The sequence below is a fragment of the Bos indicus x Bos taurus genome, chromosome 25 (assembly GCF_003369695.1).
Source record: "Bos indicus x Bos taurus breed Angus x Brahman F1 hybrid chromosome 25, Bos_hybrid_MaternalHap_v2.0, whole genome shotgun sequence".
Classification (NCBI taxonomy): Eukaryota; Metazoa; Chordata; class Mammalia; order Artiodactyla; family Bovidae; genus Bos; species Bos indicus x Bos taurus.
Window position 1 is genome coordinate 40436760 of NC_040100.1, and position 16093 is coordinate 40452852.

The 16093-nt window shown below is 53.9% G+C and overlaps 1 protein-coding gene across 2 annotated transcripts in view; it reads right to left on the bottom strand.

Annotated features, from left to right (window-relative positions):
• Positions 1-57: 57 nt before the first annotated feature.
• PDPK1 (3-phosphoinositide dependent protein kinase 1) overlaps positions 58-16093 on the bottom strand; it is a 65594-nt gene continuing 49558 nt past the window's right edge. The window contains exons 10-14 of one of the 2 annotated variants that reach the window (XM_027527591.1): positions 15705-15878; positions 14009-14226; positions 6936-6993; positions 5950-6102; positions 58-5538 (exon numbers count right to left, since the gene is read on the bottom strand). In XM_027527591.1, coding sequence (XP_027383392.1) covers positions 5422-5538; positions 5950-6102; positions 6936-6993; positions 14009-14226; positions 15705-15878 — 720 coding nt within the window. In that variant the 3' untranslated portion in view covers positions 58-5421. The remainder of the gene's footprint in view (positions 5539-5949; positions 6103-6935; positions 6994-14008; positions 14227-15704; positions 15879-16093) is intronic. The other variant, XM_027527593.1, reaches the window with a different exon arrangement.

Below are 16093 nucleotides of genomic sequence, written 5' to 3' on the forward strand. Positions count from 1 at the left end.
GTCGCCCGACCACGCCCGACCCGCACCCCGGCCAAAGGAAGAGCTACGTCAGCGAGAGTCTACACTCTACATGCTTTTTTATTACAAGACTACCGAGCATACGTGGAAAATTCATCTGGTAACTACATCTAAAGCACAAATATTTGGGGAAAAAAAAGAATAAACAGATTCATTAAATTATGATATGATTAAATCATCGACCAAATAGAAAATTTATATAATAAAGCCAGAAAAAAAAGTTGTAAAATATAGTTTACAATAATTATTCACATTCAAGGCTGTACATCCATACATACAACAACGTGGCCCCGAACATGAATTCAATCCAAATAATTCATATATTAGATTTTAAATAACACAGACTGAACTAGAGGCCAACAATAGCCGCAAATAACCTTATATAAGAATAAAAATACAAAAGTGTATATCCTAATATCATTGCATTATTTGTTTTCATAAGTTCTTTTTTTAATGTTTGCTTTGCCTGTACATCACAGTTACAGCTACAGACCAGGTAGAGAATATTACACATGTTATAACCGACTGCCACCAACCTGAAAGACAGCTAACATACTACTGATTCATCCTATTTTGTGTTGTTAAGGAACAGCTACAGCAGCTCTAAATATTGCAAAAATTTGATTTTGTCCATGTCCAATCAAACATCACGGTAGAGGCTTTTCATCAGCAAAATGAACCCCTATTCATAGTCATTCAGCCAGATGGGTTAGACTAGGGTGGATTACACAGCTAAAAAAGTTTGCCTTTTGTAAAAAGTTCTCTGTACATAGTTTGGTATTTCTTCATAGTGAAGAAATGGGTCTGGGGGAAATTCAGGTATCCTTGGAGGCTTGCCCACCATGCTGTCTGAGCTCAGATAAAACTGCCCTCTGCTGAACAGCTTCCTCCCCAGGCCAGATCTCCACAGGCAGCCTAGTTCACAACCCTGCAGTCTTGGGCCAGCAGCCTGCACCCCTCAGAGGCTCTGGGAGTGACTCCTGCCCTGAGTTAAGGCACTTGCCATGTAGTCTGCCTAAGAAGCAAGGGCCACACCCACTCGAGTCACCATCAGTTAGTTCATGCTAGGTTTGGATATGAAAGAAAACACGGGGAAACGCATACGGTGCTATCTCCGAGGAAAGTACCTTCACCATGCTCACAGCTGCTCAGCCTCTGCTCTGGTCTATGGACCAACCAGGGGGAGGTGATCAGAGGGAAGGGAGAGCTAATTCTGCATAATCTGGCCACAGACTCTGACCACGCCAAGTGGCACTGGGCATGGCACCCAGAAGTCTCCCATGCGTGTTCCACCTCAGAAGTGACTGACCCCAAACTAAAGTGCAGAAATTAAGGAGGAAGCCAAATTTGGGTTGTCTGGACTTAAAAGACAACTAGGCAACCTGCAACACTGGTGGGCAAGGAGAGGGGAGAAATTCTTAAATCCTTGTCAGCCAGGACAATCACATTCTACAATGGAAAAACCTGGCCAGCGTGCTCTAATGAACTGCTAGGACCTAAGTCCTGGGATCTGAAGAGCATGAGGGCAAGCACACTTCCCTAAAATCCAATTGTCTACATGGTTTCAAGTAGAGCCTTTGCTCTTTTGCTGATTCCAAATGGCCCAGTGTACTTTCTGAGTCTACAAACTTCATTACAAATTATCCACTAAGTATGTGGCAAGGTCAGTTCAACACTTTTTATCTCTGCTGACTGTGCAGATGCAAATTCAGTACCATTGTGGACACAAAGTACAAGATTCTGGAAGTGTCACCAAGCACTTGAAAGCCATAGCAGCAGGGGAGGGAAGGTAACATGCAAGCATAACCAGGTTTTCTCCATGAAAATAAGGAAACTGGCTTTTGGAAAAATATGTCACAAATGGCCTGCAGTAATGACATCACTTTAGGATTGGGGGGGGGGGGGGGGGGGGGGAAGAGCAATCTTACTCAAACATTCTTGGGAACACACAGCTTACCAGAAATTGGTTTGTTCAGAATCTGCAGAGCACAACTAAGGAAGTTCTGTACTGGAACTCTGGTATCTACTCATCAGATCAAGACAGAGAAGAGACACTGTACCACCTTTAAAATGAACAGACTTTTTGCCCCCAAAACACCACTTCTAGGTATCTGGGCAGGGTGGGGGCGAGGGAGATTCAGAGTCCAAAATCAAAGATTTATGAGGATATTAATCACAGCATTATTTAAATGGTGAAAAACCAGAAGCCACCTAAATGTTTTATAGCAGTGAAATGGTCAGATAAATTATGATAAAAATTATCCATTAAACTGTACAATCATTAAAAGTAAGGTTTTTAAATCACCGTTCAAACATGACACAACATTAAGAAAAAACACTAAGTGGGAAAAGCTGGATGCAAAATGGTTTGCGTTGTCATGTTCCCAGGTCAGTTACAAGAGCGAACACACGTGTGCAGGTGGGGCGGCGGGCGGCAGGCTGGGCCTGTACACAGACGCGCGCAGCGGGCTTTCCTGGGTGCTGAGCCTCCCGCTGACTTTTTTCAGAACACAAATGTTTTCACAAAGTACAAAGTCACCCAGAGCCCCACGCGCGCACCCTGTCCTCAGGGGTCTGTTGGCAGGTGGTTGGTCTCCTGCAATTCCTTCAGGCCTGCACCACCAATGCCACAGACTGGCCCCCAAGGGCGCTGGGGTAGGTGCAGTTCCCCTCAGCCCTGGCCTGACCCCAAGAGTCACCTTTCCCAAGGCAAGTCTGTAACCAGCCTCCTGAGATGCAAGGTTCAGAATGGCAGGCCTGTGGTGCCCCTCTTGGGGTGGGGCTTTGGGTTCCACGTGGGGCTGCCCACTGCCTTGGTCACGTCACACCTGGCTTCCTCACGCCCCTGGAGGGAGGCTAGGTGTTGCCAGGCGGCAGAGCCCTCGGCCCTCCGGCCCCCACTCCGTGGCAAGAGGGGCCGGGCGGTGGGGGAGCGGCGCTGTCCGAAAGGCACTGGCTTCAGCTCCGGCACCTCCCCCCCTGCCCCTCTCGGTACAACTTCGGGCTCCTGAGCTGTTCAACACTAGGGCATTCTCTTTCTCACCCTGGATCAGCCCACGTTTATATATATGTTTCCAGGTATGTCTGCGCGTGTTCAGAGACTGACATCCACCCACGTCTACATCTTAGAACGTAAGGCACCTGCCTGCCAGGATGATGGCTCAAAGGATGAGGTGGATAAAACTAAAGACTACACGAGGAAGCACAGGGCAAGAAGAGAATATCTAAGGGCCTTTAAAAGAAAAACAAGGGAAGAGGCTTGTGAGTGAGCAGAGAAAGGTGGCCGACAAAGAAGGGCTCAGCTGTCACCGGCTCAGGCCAGGGCAGTCACTTCAGCTCTGCCAGCTGCGAGCTCAACCCCGAAGCCCTGGGTCTCCGGCTCTGGAGGTTAAGATGGAGCTTGTCGGTTGAGCCCAGGAGGTAGTGGCGCTCTCCAGAGGGAAGAATGCAGTGGGAGCGTTGTCGCTCCCCGAGCGGCCAAGCCGAGTGCGCTTTTACAGCCAGGACTCAGCTCTGCCTATCACCCCCGCAACCAGACATCCAGGACAGACGCGGCGTGGACGCGGCTCCCTGCCCTCCAACTGCACACACAGACGTGGGCGCTGTGGCGAGGGACATTTGAACAGGGTGTACACCTGAAACCCAAGTCCTGATCCTGAAAGAAAGGCTCAAGACAGATTTGCTTTTGGGAAAGCAGGTGAACACAGGCAAGCTTTTTCCAAAGCAAGGAGAGGGGGCTCCATACCCAGGGCAGTGCCTTATTTCTGGGCCGCCCCCCACCCTGGGCAGGCACCCCCTGCGCCTTGGTATCCTACACACACACACACACCCACTGGTGAACCTGGCTGCATCTCTGAGCCCCTCCAGCGCCCCCGCCGGCCCCTGCACAGTGGGATTCCCCATAGCCCAACCTCCTTCCGAGTTTAACAGCTGCTGTTGTGACATCACCAATAGAGGTTAAGACATCCTTCCCTCCGTGTGGACCGTGGGTCACACACGGTGATGGGTGGGACAAGAGGTGGGGGCACAGAAGTCGTCAGGGGACCTTTTCCGTGGGAGTTTAAATCGGTGCCTTTGTGAAAGTCCAGAGGAAATGGCAGTCACCCCTCCCCTGGGGACAGGGCCACAGCGCCTGCTCCTCCTCCACTGGGACTGAAGGCTGCCCCCCGGGACACCCTGGGCAGGGCACACCCCTACAGAGCAAGAGGAAATAGCCTGACACTGGAGAGGGGTGGGCCGGGTTCACGTGTGCTGCTCCTGCCCCTGTGCAAGGGGAGTGGCACCACTGTTTTCCAGGCGAAGCCCACATGACGGGGACCAGGTGACCCGACGACGTGAGGGCTTTTTGATGTTCCCGGTGGACACGTAAAAACGCTCTGAGCTAGACTTGGAGAAGGGGCAACTTTAGCAGGAAAAGGGTGCACGGGGCGGCCTTGGTGTGATGGAGGACCGGCCCATGTGCCAATGCCAGGCACCTCGCAGCCCCGACTTCACCCAGACACACTCCATCTTCCAACCAAACTCTCAGAAGGGCTGCCGGCTCTTGCTCCTCCGAGAGGAGGCCACCAGGTCTGTCTGCCCCGCTGCCCTGGCCTCACAGGGGAGGGGACCACAGAGCCCCGGCTCCTGGGGCTCCCCCGGGTCAGTGCTCGGTCCCCAGCCCTGGGACAACGCTGCTCCGTGGAGTGACACACTGGAGCGCTCGGCGGGCGCCCTCCAACAGCAGCGGCTCCGTGTTTCGCCTGGACAACCTGTTCTACTTCTCACCGCCCGGAGCCTGCCCAGTCGACACGACGCAGGAGTGCTTGCAGACAGACAGCAAGGACCGCAGGAATCTCACAGCCACGACTACTGGAGGAGCCAAGCACGGTCGTGGGGATCGGGCCAGACACTGGGGACGAGAAGAAAGGGGCAAACGGACAAAAGCCAAGAACCCCCCGCCTGCAGAGCTGGAGCTCCCCCAGCAGGGGCCCGCCTGGCTCCCTGGGGAAGAGCTGGTTCCCCGATGATCCAGGGGCAGGGAGAGCCCAAAGACACGCCTTGGCCCAGGGGCCACAGCAGGATGGGCGTGACGGGCCTGCGGTGGAGAGCTGGCGCCGCGAGTCTGTCCCCGAGTCGGGGCGGGAGCCAGGCAGATGTGCACGGCACTAGTCCCCACGGCGAGCAGAGCGTGGAGAGCTCCACACAGCACAGAGAGCAAGCAAAGCGACCCTGAATTCCTTTTCGTTATTGGTTTTGTTCTTTGTGTGGTTGGATGTTTTTTTTCTTCTTTTCTTTTAAATAAAAAAGCTGCAAGGTTCCGCCGTCTGCGTCCCCCTTGAGATGGCCGGCAGGTGGTCTGGAAGCGTCCGGAGGCAGCAGGCTGTGCGGGGCATGGCCCCGCGGTGAGGGCGGGCTGCAGCGTCACTGCACGGCAGCATCCGGGTGGCTCTGGTACCTGTGCCGCCACACCTCCTGGATCTTTCGGCACCACTTATGCGCGTTCCCGCTGGGGTCCATCAGGTAATATGTCCTGTTTGGCTGCAGAAAGAGACACGCTGACTCTTCTGCTAGGGGTCCCAGCATGACTGGCACCCACCCGGCAGTGAGAAATGGAACAAAGAAGGTGCCGGCTCCTGCGGCCAACACAAGCGCCGCCAGCAAGCCTGCGAGCAGGCGGGCGTCTTCCTTCCACGTGTGTGCGGAGATTAAACATGCAGGTGAGGACCTGCAGTTCCCTGGGGGTGAGGTCACCCTGAGACTGAGAACAAGCACGGGTGTCTCCTGACTCAACTCTGAGCTGAGCCGTGAACGCTGGGATCCCTGGCGTGTGGGGAAGGGGGGACCACGACCCCCCCCCCACCTGCCCCACTGGACACAGCATTCGACCGCTCTGGCTGGAGGCACAGAGGCCCGAGTGCCCAGCAGGGGAGCCCGTGGGGACAAACTCACCGTGTGCACAAAGAAGGTTTTAAAATTCTTGGCCTCTGGTCGGAGTTCTTGTGACCATGGAATTTCACCTTTCAAGACTTTGTTGACAGGATCCACGTAATACAAGTGTGGCCCTTCCGTGAGCAGCAGCTGTCGTCGCCGTGCAAATAAACCCTGGTACAAATGACAACAGGAAAGAAAGGACTCTGCTTGTTAAGGCTCAGAGTGGAGGCTGAGTGCTCCCGCTGCCGCCTCGGATGCTGGACTGTCGGGGCGCTCCAGCACGGGGACCACCACCGGCCCTGCCCACTGGCCTGGGACAGGGGCAGGTACACCTCCCCTGATCAGGACCAGGCCCCCGGGTCAGATGGAAGCAGCAGCACCACGCCTGCTGGTGCGAGCTGGATCCCGGCGTCCAGGACGGAGCGTCCTACTCTGGCTGCCGCACGGGATGGGGCCGCAGCCTGGCCCGAGAGCCTGCCCTCAGCACCCAGGCCCTGCCGCTTCCCAGACCCTCTTCTCCACGCCAAGGCCGAGTCCTGCATGCTGACCCCCTGCCCGCCACCTTCACAGAGGCTCTCGGGGCAGAGACGCCGGGGGTGGGGGAGCCTGAGCCGACAAGGGCCCACAGCAGCGGAGAGAGAACGTGTACAGAGTCTGTTATTTTTGGACGAGTTAATCCATTTAATTAATTCATAAAACAGAGTAAGATTTTCAAAAACAATCCTGATAAAGTAATAAATGACTTGCTGGGATATAAAGAGAGGCTCCTCAGACAGAAACCTTGACCTCAGTGACCAACCCCAGCATCGGGCAGAAATCAGAACCCTGGCTCCCCAGTCAGCAACAAGAGGCCGAATTTCTATATGCCCAGCCTCATGTGCTCTCAGAGGTCTCCCCGAGTGGCTGAGGCCGTCCTTAGCTCTGACATGCAGAGACGATCTCTGAGAGGGAGGAATGGAGTAAGACACAGACGCTCAGGAAGGCGCCTCCGGACTCTAACTTACCTTCCGCTTGTCTACTGGACCCATTTTTAGTATTAAATTATTTTCTACAAACTGGTGCCTGTAAAAAAAAAGAAAACAAGGATCAGACACTCATGTCAGAGTCAGAAACTCTCCAAACTCCTCCCTCAGAACAAACTCCCCGACAGCACTGTGAGAGCCTCCCCCTTCAGAGACCCAAGCGCACTCCAGTGAGGGGAGCAAACTGCAGATGCGCCTGAGCGCGGGTGCCGCACAGAACCGCGCCTGCCCGTGGGCCCGGGGCCATGGGCGCTGGCAAGACCCCAGCCTTGGCTCTCCTCAGCACCGTCTGCTCGACAGGGGAAGGCACGGGCAGATGGCGGGAACACACGTGCTCGCCACTTGGAAGCAAAGCTGGGGTGAAAGAGAGACTGCTGTTCTCACGTCACCACACTAAGCTGGGACCCCGACGCGGCGCTCAGAAACCACTGTGCTCTTTAGAATCACGAATCCCTAAAGAGCCAAGTTGGAAACTTGGTTTAAGAACATCTCATCTGGTGTTTCTATCATAGTAACAAAGCACTTGTATCCCAACATGGCAGGAATTTAGAAGAAAAACTCCCAAACAGAGATTCTGACTTAAAACATATTAGTAACAAGTACCGTCCACTTTGACTCCTGGGACATTAGTGTCTGCAGGTTCTCTCTTTTGGTTAAAGCTAGCCGTTAGTGCTTTACGTTTTGTCTGACTTGACTGAAATTCTTGATCTAAAGGTTCTACTGTAGAAACAGTAAAAGGCGTAAGACGCTTGTCACCTCACACAGCAACGATCTTACCCCAGAAGTGAGCAGACTACCCGCTCTCCTGGCTCCTCCTGGGACTGGCTCACATGCGAGGAGACAGCCTGGCTGGGGGGCCACGTTCTCCCATGAGTTTAACTGGCCTCCAGGTCTGCCCCACCAAATCCACCAGACAATGCCTGCCCCACAGACCCCACTAAACTAGGGCCCCCCAACGAAGGACCCAGACCCAGTTAAACTGACACAGCACCGTCTGGGTTCTGAAAACAACTCAGAGGAATGTTAACAACAACAAAAAGTGTTGCGACTTTCATGAGGAAAAGTGTGATGCTTCCTCTGAGAGATACTTAAAAACCAAACAAAAACAAGACTTGAAACAAAGAGAAAAAATCAAGAAGTTCATGAAGAGACATAATGAGGGTCTCCCGCAGGGTAGAAACACGCAGATGAACCCATGGGGCCCAAGAGGAGCCCCTTTGACCAGCAGGTCCCACCACGTCAGAACCACACACTGATGACAGGCAGGAGATGATCAGATTATCTGATCTGACAATGGAGTGTGTGTGCGTGTGTGTGTGTATCTGTGTGTGTGTCCCCCGAGTACAGTCTAGTCCCAGGGGTGTGTGTGTATTTGTGTGTCTCCCGAGTAAAGTGTATTCCCAGGGCTGTGTGTGTGTGTGTGTGTATCTGTGTGTGTGTGTCCCGAGTATAGTCTAGTCCCAGGCTGGTCAAGGACCTCGCCGCCAAGGCCCACAGTTAGCTGGGCGGTAGGGGCCGGGTCGCCCGGGAAGCCAGGCAGGCAAGGACAGAAGCAGCCTCCACGGGGACGGCACAAAGAGGTCAAACAGCAGACCAGACAGCAGGGGACAGCGGGCAAGCTACGGTGGGAGGGACCCTTCTCTACGCTGAAAACAAGTCACCAAACAGAATAACGCACACGATACAAGGGAACAAAAGGAACCTCTAACTACAGAAATAACCACAGTTTACAGGAAAACAGGCTGGAGAAGACCTTCCGCGAAGATAACCTACAGATAGCCAACACCTGAGCTCCAGAATGCACACAAAGCAGCTTTTATGGGTTAAAACCTTGAGAGAAAGCTGAGCCAAGGACACGGGCTGGAAATTCTCCCCAGAGAAATGAAGTGGCCCCAAATTCGCCATCAGATCAGTCGCTCAGTCGTGTCCGACTCTTTGTGACCCCATGAATCGCAGCACACCAGGCCTCCCTGTCCATCACCAACTCCTGGAGTTCACTGAGACTCACGTCCATCGAGTCAGTGATGCCATCCAGCCATCTCATCCTCTGTCGTCCCCTTCTCCTCCTGTCCCCAATTCCTCCCAGCATCAGAGTCTTTTCCAATGAGTCAACCCTTTGCATGAGATGGCCAAAGTACTGGAGTTTCAGCTTTAGCATCATTCCTTCCAAAGAAATCCCAGGGCTGATCTCCTTCAGAATGGACTGGTTGGATCTCCTTGCAGTCCAAGGGACTCGCAAGAGTCTTCTCCAACACCACAGTTCAAAAGCATCAATTCTTCGGCGCTCAGCCTTCTTCACAGTCCAACTCTCACATCCATACATGACCACACTTTGTTGGCAAAGTGATGTCTCTGCTTCTGAATATGCTATCTAGGTTGGACATAACTTTCCTTCCAAGGAGTAAGCGTCTTTTAATTTCATGGCTGCAGTCACCATCTGCACTGATTTTGGAACCCCAAAAAATAAAGTCTGACACTGTTTCTTGTTTCCCCATCTATTTCCCATGAAGTGATGGGACCGGATGCCATGATCTTCGTTTTCTGAATGTTGAGCTTTAAGCCAACTTTTTCACTCTCCACTTTCATCAAGAGGCTTTTGAGTTCCTCTTCACTTTCTGCCATAAGGGTGGTGTCATCTGCATGTCTGAGGTTACTGATATTTCTCCCGGCAATCTTGATTCCAGCTTGTGTTTCTTCCAGTCCAGCGTTTCTCATGATGTACTCTGCATAGAAGTTAAATAAGCAGGGTGACAATATACAGCCTTGACGAACTCCTTTTCCTATTTGGAACCAGTCTGTTGTTCCATGTCCAGTTCTAACTGTTGCTTCCTGACCTGCATATAGGTTTCTCAAGAGGCAGGTCAGGTGGTCTGGTATTCCCATCTCTTTCAGAATTTTCCACAGTTTATTGTGATCCACACAGTCAAAGGCTTTGGCATAGTCAAGAAAGCAGAAATAGATGTTTTTCTGGAACTCTCTTGCTTTTTCTATGATCCAGTGGATGTTGGCAATTTGATCTCTGGTTCCTCTGCCTTTTCTAAAACCAGCTTGAACATCTGGAAGTTCACGGTTCACATATTGCTGAAGCCTGGCTTGGAGAATTTTGAGCATTACTTTACTAGCGTGTGAGATGAGTGCAATTGTGTGGTAGTTTGAGCATTCTTTGGTATGGCTCCAAACAAAGACACCGAGCCCTACTCCTCTGGCGTTCTCCTGGGGTGCGCTGGGGTGCAGTGACCACAGGAGGGACTCGCTGAATACTGCAGTTATCCCGCTCCCAGGAATTTACCCTCAGGACACAACGACAGCAAAGAGGAGCACACATGCTCACAGCAGGAACAGTCCTGTCCGGGAACCTGCAGACGCAGGGCTGGCCGTCTCCTGGCACAAGGCCTCTGCCTGCATGCTCCCTCCCGGCTTCTCCCAAGACAGGAGAACCACGGTGGGCAGGGCGGGAGCAGCCCAAGCTGGGTGCAGGCTGGATGCAGCGGCTGCAGTGAGAAAGCCCAGGAGCAGCGTGCAGAGTGGCTGGGCAGCAGCCACAGCTCAGCAGCCCACTCACTCGGCTGACCAACCAGTCAGCTACCCTGAAACGTGTAAGGACTAAGGAAGCATTTTCATCTTTTACTTCCAAAAGGCAATCCCCACTTTCCTGAAGGGAGCGCCCAGGCCCCACCCGGCATTGGCACCGCCTCTCTGACAAGCGTGCAGACCCGAGTCAGAGACACACCTGACTCTCAGCACGTAGGCGGCGTACGGCTGCGGCTTTAACGCAGCCCGCTGCCCTACAGCCTCTGGCTTCCACCACTCAGGTGCCAGCTGCCCATGTCACTTCACATGGGGTGACAGGGTAACCCCCTTTACTGACTCCAGAGCCAGTTCCCTCCTCCTCACCCTCTCCCACCCTACCCAGACCCTGAGAAGGCCCACCTCAAGGCCATCAGCCCAAGGCTACCAGCGAGCCCTGGCTGCCACAGGAGGGCTGTCAGCCAGCCACGGCCCCGCGGCGGCTCCACAGGCCCCATGGCGGGGCTCCCACACCAGGCTGCCAGGCAGGGGAGGGAGGGCCAGGCGGCCATAGCCAGCTCGCTCCAAGTGCCCTCTCTGAAGCCTTCAGGGCGTGACGCCCCTTTATGCACTCAACTTTACGAAGACCCCAGAGAGCTCTCCTTCATTTGGGTCAGATGCATACTTATGTGTAAGAAATTAAAACAGATTTCAAACATTTAGCTCATTAAAAGGTGAAGTAAACCCATCCCATATTAATATAAATGAATTAATTTTTAAAATAACTTCTTTCAAAACAATGGTAATTAACAAAAAGCAGAAAACTGTTATATGTTCTGCAAACTCCTCTAACATCCGGCTCCACAGAAAGCTGGGTTTTCCTATCCGTTTCTGCTTTCACTCTGCTGTGATGCGGGCTGTGTCCAGGCTGAAGCGCATGAAGACCTCAGAGGAGTGCTTTAACAGCCTTTCAGCTATCTGTGGGCATTCTTCTTCGCAGACCCGAGCCAGAGACACACCTGACTCTCAGCATGTAGGCGGCGTGTGGCCACAGCTTTACCGCAGCCCGCTGCCCCACAGCCTCTGGCTTCCACCACTCATGTGCCAGTTGCCCATGTCACTTCACATGGGGTGAGAGGGTAACCCCCCCTTTCCTGACTCCAGAGCCAGTTCCCTCCTCCTCACTCTCTCCCACCCTACCCCAGACCCTGAGAAGGCCCACCTCAAGGCCACCAGCCCAAGGCTACCAGCGACTGCCAGCCCAAGGCTACCGGAGACTACATCAGAAGTCTCCGAGTGTCGTTTCTTACAGGTTAGCTGCCACGTGGAATCCAAATCCCCAGGAATGAATTTTTCATAGTCTGTGACACCAGAACCCACCCATCACCTTGCACTGGGACTGGATCCTCCACCCTGACGTGGTCTGACAGCACCCAACATTGGTTCGCTGAGTTATGGAGATCTTCTGAATCCTGACCAATTTCATTCTATGATATCAACAAATCAATCCACAAACATCGCTACGTTTCTCCTCAAAAGCACTTTCTCTTTTAAGCACTGGGAAGGTGTCAAGCTGACAGTGACGGGTAAACTTTCCCCAAATTCTAATTTTCACTTGAAGGCTGTGATTTTACCACTGGTAACAAACACTAGCAGTTGTTTTCCCTGAAGCTACAGGCTCATTCCATTCATTTCCCAGAACAACACTGGTTGAACAGCTGAGTGGATAACCCCAACTGGCAGGCAGACCTTCCAGTGGAAACGGGCTTCCAGAAGCAGACCAGACGTCCAGCTCCCAGCGAGGTCAGCATGCAGAGCCCGTCCTGAGCGGCCTCGCCCCGGGGGCTGGGACAGCAGGAGGCGTTCTGCAGCCCTCTCACCCGCTCCACAGCACACTCCCCAAACGCGTCCTCCCTAGCAGGCTGCTTGTCTTCCTCTGCCTGTGACCGGTGGCTGTAGAGCTGGCTCTCCCCGCACCGCCTGGCCCCGCAGCTGGCGGGCCTGCCCACGACTGCTCTGGCACCATCACTACATGGCAACGCGTTTGTTCCAGAAGAAGTCGTGATATTCAAAAGGGGTGCTCAGCACAGACTGTCTCACACACGGCGCTTCCTGCCAAGCCACACAGGGAAAATGTAAAAGAACGCTTTCCTTGATGGCAAGCTGGGGCAAATGCCTGCAGACAGACGCCAGCCAAGTAGTGAGTGAGTGCAGTCCCACTGGAGGTCTGTCCACCTGGAAGGGGAGAGAGCCACGTGGAGGCAGAGGCACCAACTCTCTCCCCATGTCAGCAGCCACATCTTCAATCCAGTGAGTTACGGACCATGCTCGTGGCCCCAGGGGCTGTCGGCAGGGCCAGGGGCTGAGACTCTTCGGACTTCGAGCGATCTACCACACCTAACTCCTCGCTAAGGCGCTCCAGGGGCTGCACGATGTCTGGGTTGGAAAGAGCTCGTCACGTGTCACTTACAACATTCCATTCTTTTCTCTCTGAAATTCTGAGTGACTGGTCTCCAGATGCTGCTGCAACTTCTCGGGCACCAAAACAGCAAAGATAATGTTCACAGACACAACATGGCAAGTTGCTCAGACCCCACAGGCGGGGAAAGCAGCGTCTGCCTCACTTCTGTTTCATACACTTGTGCCCAGTTTCTCTGGAGTGGATTCCTCCCTGCCAGGATTCAGAGAACTCAGGGTCTTCCTCTTGGCCCTGCAAAAGCTCCTCTCTGCCCGTGCAAAAAGTGAAACCAAGAAAACGCTTGAAGACAATGTCCAGGCAGAGAACCTCTTTTCAACAGGACCAAGATGGAAAGCAGGAAAGAAACACACCAACTGGTTTTACTTTGTAAGAATTTGCAACTTCTCCTCCCAAAAATATGATGCACAAGTAGAATAAAAAGATAAACTGAAGAATAACGCTTTCTCAACAAACAAGGAACAGTCTTCATATCCATGGCGCTGAAAAGTCAATTTTCAAAAGACGTAAAATGTACACCCAAAAAAGGGTGAAAGGACACAAAAGTACCTCAAAAATAAATACAAGTGGCCAACACACATGGAAGAGGTATGCCCCGACCAGAATACACGCGTCCGTTCACACGGCCCATTTCTAGAGCAGCCGGACGCCCAAGGGCAGGGGGGCCCTCGGGAAACAGAGGCTCTCAGGCGCCGTGGACACTAAGCACTGCCTCCTTAAACAGGCATGCCCCACCCGCCACCTCAGGGCGCACCATGAACGAGACAAATGAGAGCCACGTGCAGAGGGTGATCTAGAGCCAAAGCTTGGAACATCCTAAACGCTCCACCAGGGAGTGGTGGATATACTAGCGGATCCCAGTCCAAGCACACTGCTGGCGTGCCTGGCCTGCTGAGCCCCAGGGCGCCAACCCCACACAGCCCCCAGCCAGCGCTCCCAACACCTACTTTCAGTTCAGCGCTTCGAGGGTCGGGTCCTCATGTGCAAAAGGCAGCTATGCGTGCCGGGGCCCTGACGGCAGCGGGGACAGAAAGCGGGACTCACGGCGCTGCTCATGCCCGTGCATCCTTACCAAGGGTTTCCGCTTGCCTGCTTCTCCAACAACAACCTCTTCTCGTCTTCAGAAAACTGTAAGTCCAGTTCAAAGGAGTTCGTGTCCAGGTCGTGGATGTACTGCTCGATGTTGCTGCCCACCCGCTGGGGCAGACCCGTGTCCACGGCCGACAGGGAGTGCGAGGAGGAGGACGCGGACACCTGCATGCAGCCGAACTGGCTCAGGAGATTGTCGTACTGCGGGGAGAGCAGGCAGTGAGCGTGGCGCCCGGCTCCCCTCCGCCCCCAGCATCCTGACCCCCTTGCCCTGGAGGGCACCCCGTGGCCCACATCCTGAAGGTCGAGCCCCCAGGGAGACAAGCTGCTGACCAGGGGCCCCGCTCGGAGTACCCTGACCAGTGTGGGCCACTCAGACTTCTCCTCACTGCACAGCTGGCCACCAAGCCTCAGGCTGGGCCCGACCTGCCCTGCGCCCCACTTCTGACAGCAATCTCAGAAGCTGTTCACCCCTGAGAGAGGGGGTTATCTTCAGTCCTGACCTACAGGAAGGGGAGAGCCGGGACCTGGGCCTGCTGACCTCCGTGGGTCCCATGCCGCCCTGCAGGGTCAGGATTAAGGTGGCAACACCAGAGCTCTCACCCTGGCAAACACGATGAGACAGCAGACAGAGGGCCTGCACACGACAGGCAGGAGTGTATACACGCCCCGTGGAGCCAGGGTTCCCAGGCACTGAGATCAGAGACAACGACTCCCTCGGAGCCCAGCCAGCAGAGTGTGGCCCTCTGTGGGATCCCCCTGCCACAGGCCCTGGGGACCCTCCCCATGCCAGCATCAGGGCTCAAGGGTCTGGTCGGCCTCTAGGGCCAAGGTGGAAGTCCTCTGCGTGTGCAAAGGACGCGGACAGCTGGAGCCAGTGAGACAGGGAAGCAGACCAGAGTGGGGGGCACAGATGACTCCCCATGTCTGGGTCTCCTTGAGTCTGAGCATAAAGGATATTTTAGGGCAAAAGAAGGGGGACGTACAGCTTCAAAAGGTAGGTGGAAGCCATAAAGAGGCGCTCTTAATCTCCAGGAGGCGATGCCTGTTGTAATTTTAACTCAGCTGTGAGTGACTTTTAAGATAAACTCTAGAATTCCTCAGTCAACTGAGGTGGAGTGCTATATGACGACTGGTTGCAAGCCATAATGACAGAAATCACACCAAAAAATGGACTGCGGCTGACGATAAAAACATCTGAAACTGCACACAAACACGGCCTTCCCCAGAACAGTGAAGGGACCAAGCACAGCAAGGGCCTCTGCGCCCACCCCAGGCCTAGAGTCGGGCGCCGAGAGCCGACGGCAACCAGCGTCCATCCTCGAGGCTACGTGCCCTGAAAGCGCAAAGCAGCAGTGCCCAGGCCTCTCTGGGAATAGAGGAAGCACTCCAGAATGTCTCCAGAGACACAATTATAAAGATACCAGCCAAAATGCAAAGACAGAAGCCCACCAGGAGAACTGGTACCCAGGCTCTGGGCCAGTCCCTTTGGGCAAAACTAACTAGAGGAGAGGTGACAGGGACGCGCCCAGGGCCTGGCACTCTACTCGGGGCGCACGGAAGCCTCTTCAGTCCCAGTGGGGACCTCGAGGCCAGTGTTCACCGCCCTCCACCACGTATCTCCACTGGCTCTCGCTCCGGCCACCGTCCCCCCTGAGGGACGCCGCAGTGTGGCTCACGTTGCCATAGCAGTCCTCGTCGTCTTCCGACATGGCCGGCAAGTAAGCCGTGAGCTTTGGGGGCGTCTGGTGATGCAGGTCCTCCCACGAGATGGACTCAAAGAACGGGTGGGCTTTCAGAGGGCCATACCCCTCCATTTCTTCACAGCCTAATCGCTTTGTGGCATCTAAAACCTGAAACAGAAGTTGAGACAAGTGGGCATTAGGGTTAAAACACAATTCTGACCCAAAAAACTCTTCTGAGTAGTTCTCAGTTCTTGGGGTCTCTTGGAACTTGGAAGGACACGGAGGGCTGGGGACAACGGAGTCACCCTCAGGGGTCCTTTCACTTTTCTGGAGTCTCTGCCCCTCCTCACACAGGTGCAAACGAATCACGACATTAAAAGTTC